Source organism: Cupressus sempervirens, chromosome 2, assembly GCF_028749045.1.
Source record: "Cupressus sempervirens isolate cs-2001-9-10 chromosome 2, ASM2874904v1, whole genome shotgun sequence".
Classification (NCBI taxonomy): domain Eukaryota; kingdom Viridiplantae; phylum Streptophyta; class Pinopsida; order Cupressales; family Cupressaceae; genus Cupressus; species Cupressus sempervirens.
This window is the reverse complement of record NC_143119.1, coordinates 446,369,979-446,389,049: the sequence shown is the minus strand read 5'-3', so window position 1 is coordinate 446,389,049 and position 19,071 is coordinate 446,369,979. Positions and strand designations below refer to the sequence as shown.

At 35.9% G+C, this 19,071-nt stretch overlaps 1 protein-coding gene across 9 annotated transcripts in view; it reads left to right on the top strand.

The window, feature by feature from the left end:
* Window positions 1-234: 234 nt before the first annotated feature.
* The window catches only part of LOC149572984 (senescence-associated family protein), a 131,060-nt gene continuing 112,223 nt past the window's right edge, over window positions 235-19,071 (top strand). For 2 of the 9 annotated variants that reach the window (XM_089814120.1, XM_089814117.1), the window contains exons 1-3: window positions 357-929; window positions 1,137-1,355; window positions 12,623-13,073. In XM_089814120.1, the coding sequence (XP_089670246.1) occupies window positions 12,727-13,073 (347 nt within the window). In that variant the 5' untranslated portion in view covers window positions 357-929; window positions 1,137-1,355; window positions 12,623-12,726. Of the gene's footprint in view, window positions 930-1,136; window positions 1,356-2,385; window positions 3,229-12,622; window positions 13,074-19,071 lie in introns of those variants that run through there. The other 7 variants (XM_089814119.1, XM_089814115.1, XM_089814122.1 and 4 more) reach the window with 7 other exon arrangements.

Genomic DNA, 19,071 nt, shown 5'->3' with positions numbered 1-19,071 from the left:
ATTAAAATATGACATGTATTGAAAATGATAAATTTCGTCCACACTTTTTCAAATGATAAACAACAATATATATTTCTATTAGCACAGAATTACACCTCCATTTAGTATAGTACAAGTGCTAGTACAGAATTAGTTTCATAGTTGACTGTAATTGGACGGTCCTTTCAACTGTCCAATCTTTAAATATCATTAAAATTTTTATTCATATATCCAATAGACTGCCTTTATCTCGTTTAAGCACATTTAAAAAGTTTTGCTTTTATTCATTCAATATAGTCGCTACTGTGTAAAGTTACCGTCCTCTCAAATCTCCAAGCTATTTTATTTTTAGGAAAACGAGTCCATTTTGTTTCGCTGTGAACCACTAGTTGTGCAAGTCGATTGTACAGCTCGCGGCTTGGATGCCTCAAACATAAGGTACACAGATGTGGAGTTTTTTCCGCCATACGACTAGCCCTTTGTATGACTTCAGGGATGCTCCCACCGTTTCGGGGAGTTGATTTCAAGAATCAGTAAGAAAGCTTTTCATTTTATCTGCTCTACAGTATGGCCGAACTGAGGGCATTTCTTCTTATCTTATAAGCAAATTACTGATTGCATCTGCCGCTATTCCTACAAATTCTTGCGTTTAATCTCTTTATTTTTAAAATAATTTCTACATTCTAAAACTAGTCTTTTCTGCTTCGGACCAACACCATGCACTAACTCGAGGGAATGGCATATGTGAAATCGAGGACCACACTTTATGGATGAAATTTGTTCTATCTTGTTAACGTGTACAAAATAGAAGAATTCTGTTGTTCAATGAGACAAATGGAACGTTGCTTTAGTGGCAACTCAAGGTGAAGACGAAGCTCATGCAGGTTACCACGCACGATAGACACTAATCTCATCAATGGAACACAAAATATTTGTTATTATTTGTTCAGGTATGCCACCCTTTGGAGAATTTTCGCAATCCACATATTTTTATTTCCTCATTGTAGTGATGATCTGAAGGCTGATTCAACTAAGCACATTTTTTCCCATAAGCTTTCCAATCAAAACTTCATGTTCATAATATTACATCAACAAAGATCTCTCTTAGATGGATCCTCCCAAAATAGCACTCTCAAAGTATAACCTTGGCGTGGCAGGAGCTTTTAGGATGTCATTGTCCTTGATGGCTGCCAGGTGATCATATAGTATTAGCTCAGAAAGGGAAGAGCGTAAACAGGCAGCGCATTGTGGCTGGTCAGGTACGGAGAGGTCCCCTGATGTTGAGCACCTTCGGTGTCGTGCTTCCCATTATCTATCGGTTCTCTTTGTGGGTGTTTTGGAAATATTTGTTGCAACTGCTGTTGGCCGTGCAGGAGGTCATTCACGAGCTTTTCCTTTCTAACAATATCAGTGTTGTTTATATTGAAAAATAGAACAGCAGTAAAAACGAAGAGAAGAAAGAAAGTTTTTTAATTTTATTTAATAATAGATGCGACATTATACAACAGCTTGACTCAACAACATTTCTAAATGACTACTAATTAGATTGACAACAAACCACTTCATGATTGACAACACACATAAACTTGACACTAACTGAAACTTATGGACCCCTAACTCAACACATCTACAATAAGAACTTGATTCAAATTAAAACTCTTTGACTCAATCCTAAACTAAACTTTTGTTGCCAACAACTCAACAAGGCTTGCCACATGTGCAACAATTATTTATTGACTAGTTGGAACATTAATTCTAACACCCCCACTTAATGTGACAACTAAAGGAAACATTATCTAGAAATTATACTTTGAAAACATGTCATAGAGGAGTAAGACTTTCTCATAGTTATGTAGCTATCATTCAGCTTCGAAACACCATTGGACACACCATCTTTTCATAAACGATGCCAAGCTTCTAGACTTTCAGAGCTCCCTGAACTATTGGACACTCCATCTCCACATGGAATGCCTCATAACCCTTGTAAAGGTATAGCTTCTCTGATCCTATAGCACCTCAAACTATACAAGCATACATCTAGCCTCTATTATATTCTTTCCTATTTTTTAGAGCATAGACTCGTTCAAAATAAAAAAAATTCTTCAATAAAAACATAATCATCTGGTGTTTCTTCTCCTGGCCTGATCTCCATAATAACTTCTTCACATAACTTAATAGGAAGATAGCTTTGATAACATATTGGAAAAATAGAACAACAGTAAAACGAAGAGAAGAAAGAACTTTCAGCTTTTTTATTTTATTGAATAATAGATGCCACTTTATACAATAGCTTGACTCAACAACATTCCTAAATGACTGCTAATTAGATTGACAACAAATTACTTCATGATTGACAACACACACATAAACTTGACACTAACTGAAACTTATGGACACCTAACTCAACACATCTACAATAAGAACGTGATTCAAACTAAAACTCTTTGACTCAATCCTAAACTAAACTTTTGTTGCCAGCAACTCAACAAGGCTTGCCACATGTGCAACCATTATTTATTGACTGGTTGGAACATTGACTCTAATAGTTTATTTGGGGTTGTGTTGCTGGTATAAAAGGGGAGTGTTTTAGGGACAGTGTGTAAACTTTTTGCTGTACTCAAGCTCAGAAATGAGTGTTTCTCCAATTTGTTATGAATTTTGTTTCTCCTATCAGTTTACGAAAATCTTCTGCTCACTAATGTGAGTTGCAACTAGAGTTTTCCTTACAAAATTGAGAAATTGCATATGTTATGGTATCAGAGCATCTAAGATTCTGGGAGTAGAGAATTGATTAGAAGCTATGCTCCACAGGGATGCATCCCCTGGGCTTTTGGTCCCGCTCCCATCCCTGGTTCAATATAGGGGAGCATGTCATCCCTAATGGCATTATGACAAGACCCAAAAAGGGAACTGAAATGTCACCTTCAGAGCAGCAGGGTACAGGATATGGCTAGAACTTTTGGCCGTCCCTTATGGCCCAAGCCATTTTTGGATTGTCATTAGTAAAAAATAATATTCTTTTAAATTTGAAAAAAGGCTGGCTGGTTGACCAAGAACACCCAAACCACAATACCAAAACATAATCTAAGTATAACATAACTGAAAAAAGAACCACATTTAACCAATACCAAAACTTCATTAAACCAATACCAAAACTTAATCTAAGTTAAAAAGAAAAAACCATTCATTTTCGCATTCACAAAGGAAAGGAGCAGCTGGTCAAGGAGTGAACAAAAGTTGAAAGGGGAGGTGAGGACAGCAAATCTACCTGTTTTAGACTATTAGACCTACCACCTACTGATTGTGGACAATTATATATTATTATGGACTTCCATGTTCACAATTTAGTAGTTTAGTTATATTATTTACATTTAATACTTTAAGTCTTTTCATAGCTGAAATTTGGAGCCTTAGGCATTTTTGCTACATGTATCCCATACATTGACAGTAAAAGCATTTGAATTTTGTTAATTTACTTATCAATTTACATGTGAAATTCAAGTCTAATGCTATGTATTAAGCTTCTAAAATCTTTATGATGTATTCTTTATCAGTGTTATGATATGTTTCTCTACATAAAACGTTCCCCATTTCTAAAATCTTATGATGTATTCTTTATCAATGTGATATGTCTCTCTACATAAAATGTTCCCCATTTTTTTAATAGCTGTCCCCTAAAATTGGCCCATAAATCATACCCATACCAGAAATATGTCCCTGTCCCATAAACCCCCCATCCCAAATAAAACGCCATCCCAAAACTCCGTGGAACATAGATTAGAAGAGTTTTAAATACTTTAGAGGATAACAGTGACTATGGCTATGGATGTAGAGGTGGAGATATTTTATGTTGCCAAAGAGAGCATAACCAAGCTGGAAAAGAAGTCAGACAAAGGAAGATGCAAAAGCTAGAAAGTTAAAAAACTAGAGTTTGAAATAGAGGAGTTATGGTGGATGTTGGAGAAGTGTATGGTAAGTGAAAATAGGAAAGAAAAGAAGAAAAAAACTGAAGCAAAGGCCTTCGAGGGTTGTGAGAAGATAAAAAAGGATTGAGAGAAGTAAATACTCATCCTGTGAACAAGAACTGTTTTCAAAGAGGAAAGTAGCCTTGGGGATATAGACCTACTAGAATAGTGAAACACTAAATCCCTCGACAACGAGTTGGAGGAATTCTTAGTGGATGGAACACCTTCAAAAATTTAAATGTGCCTTGCCAAAATTTTGAGAAAGAGGAGATAGGCTAATTGGAGGAAGATGCAGATGATGATGGGTTGAAGATGTTGAGCTGTACTATCCCTAAGAAGGGGAAAATGGTAATGATGACAATGGGAGAGGAGAAGAGTCTGAGGGCTACAATGAAGCAAAATGCATCCTATCACTAGAAGTGGTCCAATATGTTGTGGAAACAATCCACATTAGAGATGAAGCTAGAATGGAGATGGAGATCTAAGGAGGCTCCTTATTTGATGGCGAAGAACAAGTGATTATAAAAGAGGATGACATTGTGATGAATGGATGTGAAGGGTATGATGTTATGGTATGCTAGAAGCTTATATGCTAGCCAAAATAAATGAAGAGAAAAATGGATTCATCATAGTCTATGTTAGGGCAACAAATAGCAGAGAAGATACAAGCTGCAATTAAGAAATGGAAAGCATGCCTAAATTGCATCATACAGAGAAGGAAGAAACTCATATTGGAATTTTTGATTTGCTTAACTTGATCTTTAGTTTTGATGCTTTATGTGCAAGTGCATTTGAAGAACATTGGATGTTGGTCATACAAGAAGCTGGGAAATGGAAAAGGTTGGTAGGGAACGACATTTTATGGTCCAACAAGAAGCTAGAAGCAGAGGGAGATTTTATGTAAAAAATAGTAGTACCTAACATGTTGGAAGGGCAAGCTATGATAGTTGGGATGTCAAGGTTTTTGAACTAGGAGCTTTGAAATTTCTGAAAGATGGGGAGAATGATTTGGAGTGCCTTTTATGCCACGTCTCCCACTGCATGCTAGTTTCTTTTTTGCTTATATAAATTTGAAAATTTTGTTGTAACTAAATGGCTGACATTGCTGACATGGTCATTTTAGGATCTTTTTTTTCAGAAAGTAGGTTTGTTTCCTAGGGGTTGTATTGTTGAGATGAAAGGGGAGAGTTTATAGAACTGGGCTAGGAGGATACTTGTTGATTTTTTTTTTTGCTGTAATCAGGCTCAGAAATAAGAGTGTTTGTCCAATTTGTTATAAATTTTACTTTTGTTGGTCTATTTTAATTTCCTTTCATTGATATGGATTGCAACTGAATTTTCTTTCCAGATGAGATCAACATATTGCATATTTGTTTTCAGCACTCTGGAATCCTTAGACTTTGTCCTTAATAAAGCATGGTTACATAGACAGACTAGATAACTAGAATAGACAGCCAAAAGTTGAAGGATGTGCCCACCTAAGAACGTTGTTGTTCTACAATTGAAAAAGAAGAAGTTGCAAGCTAAAGAGGATTTATGATCCATTCCACAACAGAAGAAGTTTAGATGACTGTTGAAATTTCTATTGATCAAACTAATCATCCAAGGGAGAATATATAAATGGCGATTGTTGTTCCATGAATTTTATTTCACCAATTTGGTATTTGGCAAATTGTAGACTTAATTGTATGTGGAAATATCAGTACGAATTGGTGAATCTTTTGGCTCTGTGTCTGCATTTTGTGTGTTACATTTTACATTTTCAAGTGGTATCATCACTCACCGTATGCTTTAGCATCCAAACATGTTGGGCATATTTGGACACTCCCGTACAGCCTCTTCATCATACCATACAGATCCCTTTGGATGCTCTCGCATACACTCCTCTCTCCAACAACCACCGTACACCACCCTTAGTCATCGTACAACTCTCCTTTGGCCAATGTACGACCCCTTTTTCCCCGTACGACTTCCCTTAATCCCATCGTACGGCCATTCAGACTTTACTCCACCGTACCCCATTTCTTCCCCTCTGCACCGTATGGACTTAGCCGTATGCCTCTGCACTTAATCCTCTCCACTGGACGGCTATCTCCAGACCTTGTACGACCTCTGCCTCATCTCTCCTGACTTGGTGTATGGCCCCTCCTGCATTGTACCGCCATATCAATTTGTTTCCCTTGGTTAAAATCTAAACCGAAACATTACAGTGGTATCAGAGCTTTTGATCTTGCCTGCTTGTGGAAGTGAATGCAAGTTTATACTCGGAGGAGAAGATGAAACAACCCTATTGATAGAATGGCAGATCATCAGGATCCTACGACAAAACTCATGAATCTTTTAAGAGAGTTGAACAGAAATCAAATGCAAATCAACGAAACCCAAAGGCTTATGCAGGAAACTCTACAAAGATTGGCCGAGGGAATGACAACAGGAGAACAAAATGGGCATAGCGATGATTCTATTTCCGCAAAGACAAACTTTCAACCCTCTCGCTCTCAACCCTTGATACCCATCTTCCTTCCAAGGACGGAAGCACCACACAAAGGAAGAGAGGCCACTTTTGAGGAAATGCAAGAAAAACTTCGGGAAGATTGGCGGAACACAAATATGGAAGGAGATATGTCTTACAAAGACTATGTTGATCTAAGAATGAAATATTCTGGCGGAGGAAATCGTGGTTATTTTAATGATGATCTCAGGAGAAAGATCGGAAAGGTGAACTTATTGCCATTTGATGGATTTGGAATCATTACCGCGCATTTGTGGGTCCTAAAGGCAGATACCTATTTCCAACTCAATCCAATGCCCGAAGAGGAAGCAATTAGTTCACAACACTTCATCTGGAAGGAGTGGCGCATGAGTGGTGGCATCATGGACTGGTCACTCTCGGTCATGACCAAGTGACCTCTTATGTTGAGTTTACGGAGAGACTCATTGATCGTTTCGATGGGAAGGATCCTGAGCTAAATTTCAAAGATCTAGCTCAGCTAAAGCAAACGGGCACGATAGACAACTATGTCACTAAGTTCCAAAGGTTGTCAGTAGTAGTCACAGACATCTTTGAAAGACGTCGAATTGTGTTATTCTTGGATGAGCTGAGAGAGCCTTTGAGAGGCTGGATCAAAGGGTTCAACCCTGGTACACTCAACGAAGCTATTAAGAAGGTGCATGACATGGTCGCATCTTCCTCCAAAACTCATGTAGTTACACCAACACCATCCCCACAAGAAGACAAAGACAAGGAGCCAATTCAGAAAAAATCTCAGTTTGATGAAGATTCTCGGCAAGAACTCCAGAGGAAAAAGATCTGTTTCACGTGCAAAGAACCATGGGGTCCTGGTCATTGCTGCCTCGGAAAGAGAAAGATTCACTACATTGAGGTGATGCCTGATGACGACGAAGAAGAAATTCTTGCAGCGGTTGACGAAGAAATTACCCAGCAGGAGAGAATAAATGCCCTAATACAAAAAGGCGGTTCCATTGCTTCCCTCACTACATCGATCGGAGGTGGTATCTTCAGAGTTTGCGGCACACTTCACAAAAAACGAGTCCCAATCATGATTGATAGTGGCGCCACACTCAATTTCATCAATTCATTTTTGGTCACTAGTAAAGGCCTGCACACAGTTGAGCACGGAGGATTTGAGGTTAAGGTTGTAGGAGGAACCTTGTTACCTTGCACTCATGTGATCCCACAGCTACAAATTTCAATGGGAAACTATACCCTGGTAGATGATTTCTTTGTCATAGATTTGGTTGATATTGATATCATTCTGGGCATCTAGTGGTTGGAAACTCTTGACCAGTACACTCAAAGTTTCAAAAGCATGGACTTTTCATTTGAGACGGAGGGCAAGAAGGTGTTGCTAAGAGGAATTTCAAATAAAGGATCGAGGGAAGTCGCAATCAAGAAGATGGAGGCAATTTTTAAACAGGATTTGTCCCTAGACGCTGTAAGTAAAAACAAGATAGTCAACACCTCACTGCATTCCTTGGATAAGTGGCGGGCTCATCTATTGGCTGAGTATTCCAAGAACACTTTTGCATTTGAGTTGATGGATGGTTATGTACACGATGAAAGATACAAGGTTATTGATGATATCATTTACTTCGATAGGAAGATCTACTTAGTGCCTGACTCGGAACTGAAGGAGCTAATTACAGAAGGTTTCTTAGAACCGGGTTTGCATTTGCTTAAGGACAAGCAAATTTTGGGACGGGAGGACTGTAATGTTCCCGTTATAAAATAAATAATAAATCAAACTTTTGCAACGGGCTCATTGATTTAATGTATCTCAAACCCATTTTTATTTTGATTCCGTAGTTTGTGTTGCCGTCAGCTATCTTTGTACATCCTCGGAAAGTTTCCCAATAGGTATTTAAGCATGACTTGTAGGTAGTCTGTAGGCATGCTTTTGGATTATTTGTCTCTGTACTGCGAATTCTTGTTGGAGTTCTCTGTAGTTCACCATTCTAGAAGTGAAAGATCTTCCCTATTTGGCTTGTGCAGTTTCAGTGGGATTCAACTCTTACCCTATTCCGTTAGTGTTCAACTTGTCTGTATCTGGCAAATTGAAGACTTAATTGTATGTGGAAATATCAATACGAATTGGTGAATCTTTTGGCTCTGCGTCTGCATTTTGTGTGTGTTACATTCTGCATTTTCAAGTGGTATTATCACTCACTGTACGCTTTAGCATCCAAACACGTTGGGCATATTTGGACACTCTCGTACGACCTCTTCATCATACCGTACGGATCCCTTTTGATGCCCCCGCATACACTCCACTCTCCAACAACCACTGTACACCATCCTTAGTCACCGTACGGATCTCCTTTGGCCATTATACGGTCCCTTTTCCCCCGTACGGCTTCCCGTAATCCCACCGTACGACCATTCAGACTTTCCTCCATTGTACCACATTTCTTCCGCTCTGCACTGTAAGGACTCAGCCGTACGCTTTTGCACTTAATCCTTTCCACCGTGCGACTATCTCCAGACCTTGTAGGGCCTTTGCCTCATCTCTCTTGACTTGGTTTACGACCCCTCTTGCATTGTACGGCCATATCAATTTGTTTCCCTTGGTTAAAATCTGAACCAGAATATTACAAGCTCATGAAGGGATATCTAGAGCACATAATTCTGAGGAAGCTATTGCCATAAAGGATCAACTGGCAAGACATTGGTGGCTTACATTAAACAAAGATGCAAAACAATATGCCAAAAGTTGTGATATTTGTCAGAGAATCGAATGGCTTAATCTGAGGGATGAAATGCTTGTACAATTAAATACCATTTAAAAAAAGGGCAATTGGTATTATCGCACCAATAGATCCTCTATTGGAATAATTTAAGGCTAGATTTATCATTATCAGTATAGACTAATTGACAAAATGGGTTGAGGTAGAACCACTTAAAGATTATATTGCACAACTTGCAGAAAAATTAATATATGACCAAATTCCTCAAAAACCTTATATGATAACTCATACTCGGAATGCACCCTATCACACATAGGCTAATGGATATACCACCACAAAAGATAGTAGTAAGACAGTAGTAGGATGTAAGGGACGTATCACACTGTAATGTCCCCATTTTAGCAGTTGACCAAGTGTGTGTGCGTTAGCCTTGTTCTACATGGTCCCGAGGGCTAACGAAGGGTTTAATGGGATCCTGGAGTGTTTTGGCCTAGTCATTTCCAGTTTGGGCCAAAACGAAGTTGATTTACTCAGTTTCAGGCATACTTACTATTTTTAGTAAGTCGGCAGGACACAGTGCAGGTCAATTTTGGTGATTGGATTTGATACTCCTCGGTGAGAGCTTTCCGATGAGCTATCACTCGCATTATTCGGAGTCCAATTGCTAATACATTTTAATGCCTGAAATTTTATTAAAGTAACGTCTAATTTAATTGTAAAATATTAAAGTGTTACTTTAATATTTATTTTATGGGGATGTGTACCCAAGGGAGACATAAGGGGTATTTTAATATATGTTTTATATACTACACATCTTTTATCCCACATTGCCCATATGAGTTGAGCGGACCCTTGGAAATAGAATAAAAGGAAGCATTTGTGGCTTCATTATCCAAGTTGAATATGAGAAGAAATTGGTGTGTGAGTTGCAGCTTCGTTCTTGGCATTTGAGGACATCTATCCTCTCTTGTAACATTCTAGACGTCATTCCCTTGGGGTTTGGCCTTTGGAATTCTTTGTTATTGGCTTCATTATCAGGCAATTTAGTTGCATTTCCAGCTACAGGCAGATTTGGTATTTTGCTCATATCTTCTTCACTACTTTTCCGACGCTTATGCCACTTTGAGGGAATGATATTACGAAGGTAGTGGACTGATTGAAGGACAAAGCACTGTAGCAGCAAGTTCGAAAGCATGGGCTGGAGTATTATGTCAATACTGCTGAAGTAATTATTGAGTTGATAAATCTGCCATGTATTTGGTTTATGAATTCTGAAAATAACATTTTATTAGCAGCAGTTCATTTCCACTTTGCATATTATTGTAGTTTCTTTCTTGTTTATGTTGTATGATACCAATTCCATGCACAAAACACAACAAACAAATAAACTTTTGATTTTTGGAGTTATAAGGGGTTTAAAACATTAAACGGAGAAATAAGAGGTTGAATGCAAACTGTTTGACAAAATTCCTTTCAGCAAATTGGTTTAGTTTTTTGGGGCATCCAGGGGTGCCCATTACACACACCAACTAGATTTTTGTATGAGAAAAGCTACATTGTAACAAATATAGAAGTAGCAACAAGAGTAGATATAGAAGAATGGAAAGGAATATGTAGAAGAAGGAATTCTAAGGAGTATAATTCTTTCAACATATGTACATGATGAATACACATGCATATTTGGAATTGTTTCTGTTATGTGTTATGGCTTATGACAATTCAAATTTCAGTTTATATTCCATTCTAGTGACAAGTTATTCACAGTCGCATTAAATCTTTATCCCTCTCATACTTGTCAGTTTGGGATGTAAACTCAACAAATAGAACTTACTTGGCCCTCATTACTTTGGTCTGTGTTCCCTCATTTTCTTGCTAACTTAAGTCTTACTTCAAACTGAATTTTCTATATGAAATGTAGACTTGATTTAATTTGTGAATCTTAGATAGACTAGAAAACAATGTTGTGATCAAAGGAAATAGCTTAAGATTTATCATGATGAACTGCATGAATTAAACTAGCATAATGCTAATAGTAATAATCATGAATGATATAATAACCAAACTGCAGCAGTTGCAATAACGCCATTAACTAAATAAGAAATGAAATTATAAACAACACACAACTCAGTCTTCAAACGACTATTCTATTTTTAATATCAATAAACAAGTTTTTCTGAAGCACATGAATTGTTAAAAACCTGGAAAAATACTAATTTGAAATCTTCACTAGCTTACTTTTTATCTACGCCGGGGGTTCTATATAGATACTAGTAGTGATGTTTATTTATAACATCTAAAACAGTAATTCCAAATTTACCATGCAAAAATAAACTCTTAAACATCCTAATAACGATGTGTTACAACATATCTGTCTTTTTTTTTAATCTGCAGATCAGGCCATTATTTTACTTGGAGGCTACCAAACAAACATTCTAACAACTGCTTAGAAATTTGTGCAAAAAGTGCAACCTCCTTGGAATCTTACTTGGGAGTATATTCATTTTGGAATGCTGCTGTTATAGACATCTTGTTTGACATATCACTTAAAAAAGTGGTTATCTTGTGCAGCCAAATGGTAATGTTTGGACAGCTCAGCAGCCACCCTGCGCAGGGGATTTATCTTGCACAACAATTATATTGCAGTTTTCCCTTGCAGCAAAGAAGTGTGCGCTTGCACAACAAGAGTATTGGCTTGCACACCAAATGACAAATCCTTGCATATCTAAAACTAGATCCTTGGATAGCTAAACAAAGCCAATACCTTGCATGGCAAAACAAACTGCTTTAACCAAGTATTTGTGTCTCATGCAGCAGCTCCAAACACCTTTAGAAGCACAAGAAAGAAACTGTGCAAAACATCTTAAACAAATTAGTATTTTAATACTCAGCTCTTTATACTCTTTCATTCTTAATGCTTTCCCTTGCAGAGTGCAAGTTTAAAACATAATTTTTTCCTGGTCTAGAAACCTTGCGGTATGCAAGTATAGAGCATATGTACTGCAAGAGAGCTTTTCAACTCGCATATCCAGTTAATATTTTCCAAGTTTTGTTTTGTAAGGCAACTAAAAGGCCTCTTTCTTGCTTTCTTGTTTTCTGGAACTTCGTGTATATATATATATATATATATATATATATATATATATATATATATATATATATATATATATATATATATATTTTTTTTCCTAGTTTACAGAATTTGTGAGTTTTGCTTGCTTATTTGCTTGCTCTTGTTTAATTCTTTGCTTATTCTAGTTTATTGATCTGATGAAATTTTCCTCCATTTTATGAGGCTTTTATTCATGCAGGAAGTCGTGTACATAAGGTTGAAACATGTAGATATATTTGTGTGCTCCATGTTTTCCTCAAACTTATTTTCTGTTTGATGTTAGTAATTCACTTCAAAGTTATGGCTGTCATTTAGAGGAAATACATTTGTCTAATCTGTACTATTAACTTTTCATCTATTTCAGGAATGTTACATAAGCTACAGAAAGCTGGTTTATTTAGCATTCATATTCAAGTGGAGGTTCTTTGACTGTTTTCTTGAAAGTAAGCACTTACTATCACTGGTTTTATGCTTTCTGAGGTGAGACTGAAAATGGCCTTTCCTGCATGCAAGAGTCTCAATGGTCCCTTGGAAATTTCTTATCACGTGAGTGGCAATGGTACAAACACATGGTTATCTGCAAGGCTTAAATACAGAGGGCAGCTTCTTGTGAATACAAAAGATTCAGTTCTGAAAGGCAACTGGAAAATATATGGAATGAATGATCGGAATTATTTGCAGAAAGAAAAATATCTCTTTTTGTGTCCCATCTCTCGTGCTAGTAAAAGTGAAGTTCAAGAGTGTCCTACTGACCATAAAGAAATCGTATCAGATCCTTCAATTCCACTAAGTGAAGGCTATTCAGAAGCAAGAAAGTAAGTTCCTAATTACTTAGAGTGATTTGGCTATTTAAACCATTAATTGGATTACATGCTAATTCTTGAGTAGACATTCTAAATCTGATGCTGGTGGAGGCAGCAAATATCTGCCGTTTATAGTTTATTTTTGTGTATTTAGGGCTGGTGGATGTAACTCCTATTATGTATAATATGTTGAAGTATTGTTCTATGACTTAACTCATACTCATAGAGGGGCTTACAGTTACTTAAGTTTGTTTGTTTGATTTGACTTACACTGCATGATTGCACTCAAATTGTATCCAATCTTCTTTCTTTGTGATAGAGCTGGAGATGAAGTGTACAATTACTTAATTCGTTTGTCTTCAAAACTTAGACTGCTTAGGGCTCTTTTGCATTGATCAATTGATAGAAAATTGAGTCAGCTAACTTAGACATATCCAATGAGCTCTTTTGAAATGTTTGAAAACATTTTTAACAAGAAAGATATACATTCAAGCAATTGAATCAATAAGACCTAAAGCTTAGCAATTAAATCTAATAAAACTTTGCTTTCAGATGAATAATCAAATTCTTTTTTTTTTATGACAGTGCAGTATTCCTTTGTTCATCATCATTAATCTCTTTTTTCACTTGAATTTTGAATATGTATTTATTGAAAAGGACTTTTCATACAATGTCTCCAAACTTGACATCACCTTGTTCTTTTTGCTTCAGTATGTTTAATTCCTTCGCTGCAACACCCGTACCTTCTTTTGCCACTTCTTCAAATTTAGTATGGTCTATGGTCTTGCACTTTGCATTGAAGAATATATCTGTAACCACATATGGGGAAACTTTTGTCACATCTTTCACAATACCAATTACCATTTCCATTAGTTTTCACATTCATTTTGCACTGGCTACCTTCAATTTGCAAGGCGCAAGTAACTTAAAAAGCCCATCTTTATGAAAGATAAGGAAGCTTTTACCATTATCCTGTAAGTTAATTAGATTTACCAAGTTCCTCATCCTTAATTTGTGGAACATGTTGATGTGAGTTTTGTGACCACTCCAACATGACGGGTGAAAGTTGAAACTGTTAAAGTTCTAGCTTCAGTCGGATTGATTCAATGTGATATACATTAGTGGTATCGGTAATCATCATTTCCTATATATACTTATCCATGTTAATAATATATATATATATATATATATATAAATATTGTTATACATATTATTATTATTATTCATGATATGATATTATTGAAATGTTGATTACACCATAGAGACATGTCTTTTCATGGGACATGTCTCCTCTCATATTTATATGAGATCCAAATCTGCATTTGGAGATCATCAATAACAATGGCTATGATTCTACATTTGTAGAAACGATCCTAGAAATTAACATGGTATCAAAGCCAACTACGAATGCAGAAGGGAGAAAGGTGACTCATTGTAGAGTATAGGAAGAATATAAGAGATTAATACAACATCTGCAATACCATATCCTAAGTGCTGATGAAGTCATCAAGAAACACATGTTTTGAATCTCCAAAATGTTCATACCCTGTACTTTCAGGAAGCAATGGAAGAGATTTGTATAAACATTGTGTCAACACATAATAAATAAATACGAGAATCATCTTTGAAATAAAAATCCAACAAATGCAATGTTCAGAGAACTGGCAGTGATACATAATATGTTTGGAGTCGTTGCCTGACATATTGTGTTTGGCAGCAAATTTCATAATTAGTAAAAAATGGCAGTTTGCTACATATTGATAGTTAGAAAATACAAGTCATTTAGCTATAAATCAAACAATGTGTTGCCTCAATCTATGCTGCCTTGTTTTCAGCACTCCTTCTAGTTTACGTTTTGGTGGTTGCTGAGTACTTGCTAATTTTCCAACTCTTTTAATAGAACTGACATTTGAAGGACTGACACTTCGACGAAAATTACTTGCACAACAATATATTACAATTTCCAGAAGTGTAAATCAGACCTACTGGTTCACCCTAAAATTATAAATCGCTCATAATGGTTCCATTCATCTCCTCTCTCCAAATTTTGTTGGAGATTTATGTTAGGTGTTCCAAAAGACATAACTACAACTTCTACAAGAGAGAATGAGCCGACTGCGTTGCGTCATGTAATAGAGTAATGTTTCAAACTTTTAAATGGGCAGATGTTAGAATTGTGCAGTAAATCCCAACTAAGGCGGACTCATTATTGAGACTTCCTAACAATCATCGATAATTGCAAAGGGGGTATTCCAGCAGCCTACTTGGAAGAGTGTATAACTGTCAATGGAAACTGCGGTAGTCAAAGGAAAAAGAGTGCTAATATATTATGGAGAGGATTACAGTTTGACCTGAGCAGTAAATCATGGATGGTGCACGTTACTGCTAGATGGCAATCGATGAAGGAATATAAGAAAGCACGAGCTTGTGTCAGTGTAAATTGTTCTTCCTTTTCCTCCATTTTCTCTGCTCCCAAACTCCTCTGCACAGTCTGCAAGTTTCATTCTATTATGTTCCCAATTGGGATCATTTCTCTAGCACCCATCAATTACATTATATTAGGATGTTGCCAAAGAAGCCTCAAAAGAGACAAGAGCGAAAATCATTGTCACTATAAAGTTAGACATCATGGAAGTTTTCCACAAAAAATTGTGCTGCTCGTATTCAGGGTTTTCGGTTGTAATCAAGTGAATATAATTCAAGGGTTATTTTGGGATGTACGTGCATTTGAATGCAAATTAAATCAGAAATTGCTCTGCCAGAAAAATTCATATCAAATAATGATTTGACATTGCGAAGGCCCTCCCAATGTTCAATAGAGTTCAGATTAACCAAAGATGATTCTCCTGCGATTGTTGGTTGGAGAAAGTAACAGATTTAATTTAGATTTTGTTTATATATATCTGAGGCAAGGTGGAAATACATGAGCATAAAAATATCAATAAAGAGAAGACAAAGATTTAGTATAAAGTCACGATGCCTATAGAAGATGGACCCACCATAACTGGTTAAAAGAGAAGCGGGTCCTATCGAGCATAAGAAGCATCAGGTCCCACAAATACATAGTAAAGGTTGAATGAAGGGGATACACTATAAGAAGGTAAAGGTATGGATCTATCCATTAAGGTATGTGTAAAGATATGGTTTCAAGCATTTTATTATATATTCGTTTCTATGTCATATGAAATGTTATAGTTGATAATATATACGATCAATAATATATAATAGAAAAAGTAATATATAATATACTATGTATAGAATATTATGAAATATGATAGTTATATATATAGATATATATTTGTACACACACACACACACACACACACATATATATACATTCATTCAAAATGATATTTAATAATTTGATATAATATTTGTTGACTATAAAGAGATTCATCATAGGACTATGAAAGGTAAAGATTGAGTATTCTTACTTCTATTATTGAAAATATAGAGTTATGTTATAATTATTTATGTTATTGTTAGTAATAAGCATGAGTTCAATTTTAAACATCCTAATTAAAATTAGCACTCTTATTTGAATTTCTATACGTACTATAAGATCTATGTGCCTTGATCTTTTCCTTTGAGAATGTTATTGCAGGAAGAGGAAGACATAGATTAAGAGGGAGCTTGACATTTGATTAGAGGCTACCTTGAAAGAGAGGGAGCAGATAGAGGATATGATTCAATCAACCTTCGATGATCTCAATCATATTGATTCAGAGGGAGTAAACCATGTTGAGATGGATTTTCTAGTGATCAATAAATTGTAGCAGTTAAGAGGACTATGATTCATGAATACACCTCGTGGCTATGTGATTTTTATGGGCCTACTTCCTATGTACATCATGAGGAAATGATGACTTCTAAATGATGTCACTTGTATTCACAGAAGTTACTGTAAGGAAATTTGAGTTGTTGTGAGACGTTAGTGAAGTTTTTAAGAATTCATTTGAATCATCTACGAGTCTCCCCTTGATGAATGAAACTTGACGTATGAGTTGTCAAGTCATTCATGTGGCACAATTATACTTAATCAAGATATTGGCGTATTGTGGACGAGTTTGATAAAATGGAATGATATATTTGCTTCTACTATTAAACTAAATGAATGTTGGACCTTTAATGGACGAAAAGAGCAAGCTGGAACATAGGAAGGAATTGTCATATTTGATACAAAATTGTTCACAATAGAAGAATGAGTGGAAATTTTACATTGTGGGGGGAAATAATAGTCAATGTTCCATTCCCACTTGAACCTTATTTAGAGGGGAGATGTTCCATTCTCAAATAATCTAAAAAGACAATTTCTGAATCTTCATTTGCAGATAACTATTTTTATCTTTTACATTTATCTACTCTTTGTAGTCTCTCTTATTTGTAATTCTATACATACTATAAGGGTTATTTTCCTTGATCCTTTCCTTTATGTTTGAGGATATTCTTACAAGAAAAGAAGGTTGGTACTTTACCAAATATTGTGTAGACTCAATCTAATGATAGTAAATCCAAAGACCTTGACGATCAAGATGGATAAAGTGAGGCTCTTGAAACAAACATCTTTGATGATTAAGATTATGAGATTCTTCTACATTAAGAGGGAATATGACACTTCTTCTAAGGCAAAAATGGAGCTTAGAAGATTGATACTCAGAGGGGGTCTAGAAATACATGTGTGTAACTGCATGATTTTGATGGGCCCACTCCTATGTATATCATGAGGAAGTGATGACTTATCACCAAAAAATTAGATATCAGATTCACAGTGAGTTTGATAAGAATCCTCGAGGAAGAGAGTCTCTAAGGGAGTAACTACTGGATCTGACTTCCCAGGATCATTGTTCAGAGGGATAACTTTTTTGAGGTGCAATCCTTTGTGAATGAGATCTTCTCTATGAGGGGAAGTTCTAAGTGAAACTCCTTGTAATGCATTCTTCTTTGTGAGAGAAAATTAAGGTGAAAGCCTTTGTACCACCCTTTGACTGGATTCATGGTGGTTACTATTTCACATATGATATGTAATGAAAGGTGATGATCTTTCATTGACATATATAAATAAAAGGTAATGATTGTAAGATGACGATCTTATAAATGGTAGACCTGTTATTATGACAAACTTCATTAAATTGTTGTCCTAGAGTGCTGGAAGTCATGATAATGAACAGACAGAAGGTAACTATTGTAAGGTGGCAATCTTCTAAATGGTAGACCTATTATCATGGTTCTTTGGGCCGGATTTTGTAAGAGACTATGATAACCAACTCATCATGGTTCTTTGGGCCAGATTTTGTCGGACACCATGATAACCAACTTGTTATGGTTCTTTGGGCTAGATCTTGTTGGACACCATGACATAGTTACTATTATAGGCCACCTTTAAGGTGGTTTTTAAGCTTATATTAAAGTTATGAAATTTATTTCAATTGTGTTTTATAAAAAGTGAGATGATATCTCTTCATATACTTGAGAGAATAATATGTATTATGTCAATCCTCCCTAACTAAGACGGTGTGTTAAAGTTCTAGCATCAGTCGGATTGATTCGATTTGATATACATTAGTTGTATTGGTAATCATCATTTCCTATATATACTTATCCATGTTAATAATATATATTATTGTATATAATATATTTATTGTTATACATATTATTATTTATGATATAATATTATTTAAATGATGATTACACCATAGAGACATGTCTCCTCTCATATTTATATGATATCCAAATCTGCATTTGGAGATCATCAATAATAATGGCTATGATTCTACATTTGCAAAAACGATCCTAGAAATTAACATAAATACATAGTATTTTTGGATGAAACACCGAATATCAAATCCTCTCTTATAAGGGAGCTTAGATGTTAAACATATAACAATCAATGATCAACTAGGGCAACATAGAGTTGCTTCTAATCGTGGACTTAACTTGGTTATATGATGTGATATGATGACTATCACAAACATGTTTATGTATTAGGATCATTGCAAATGTATTAACATTG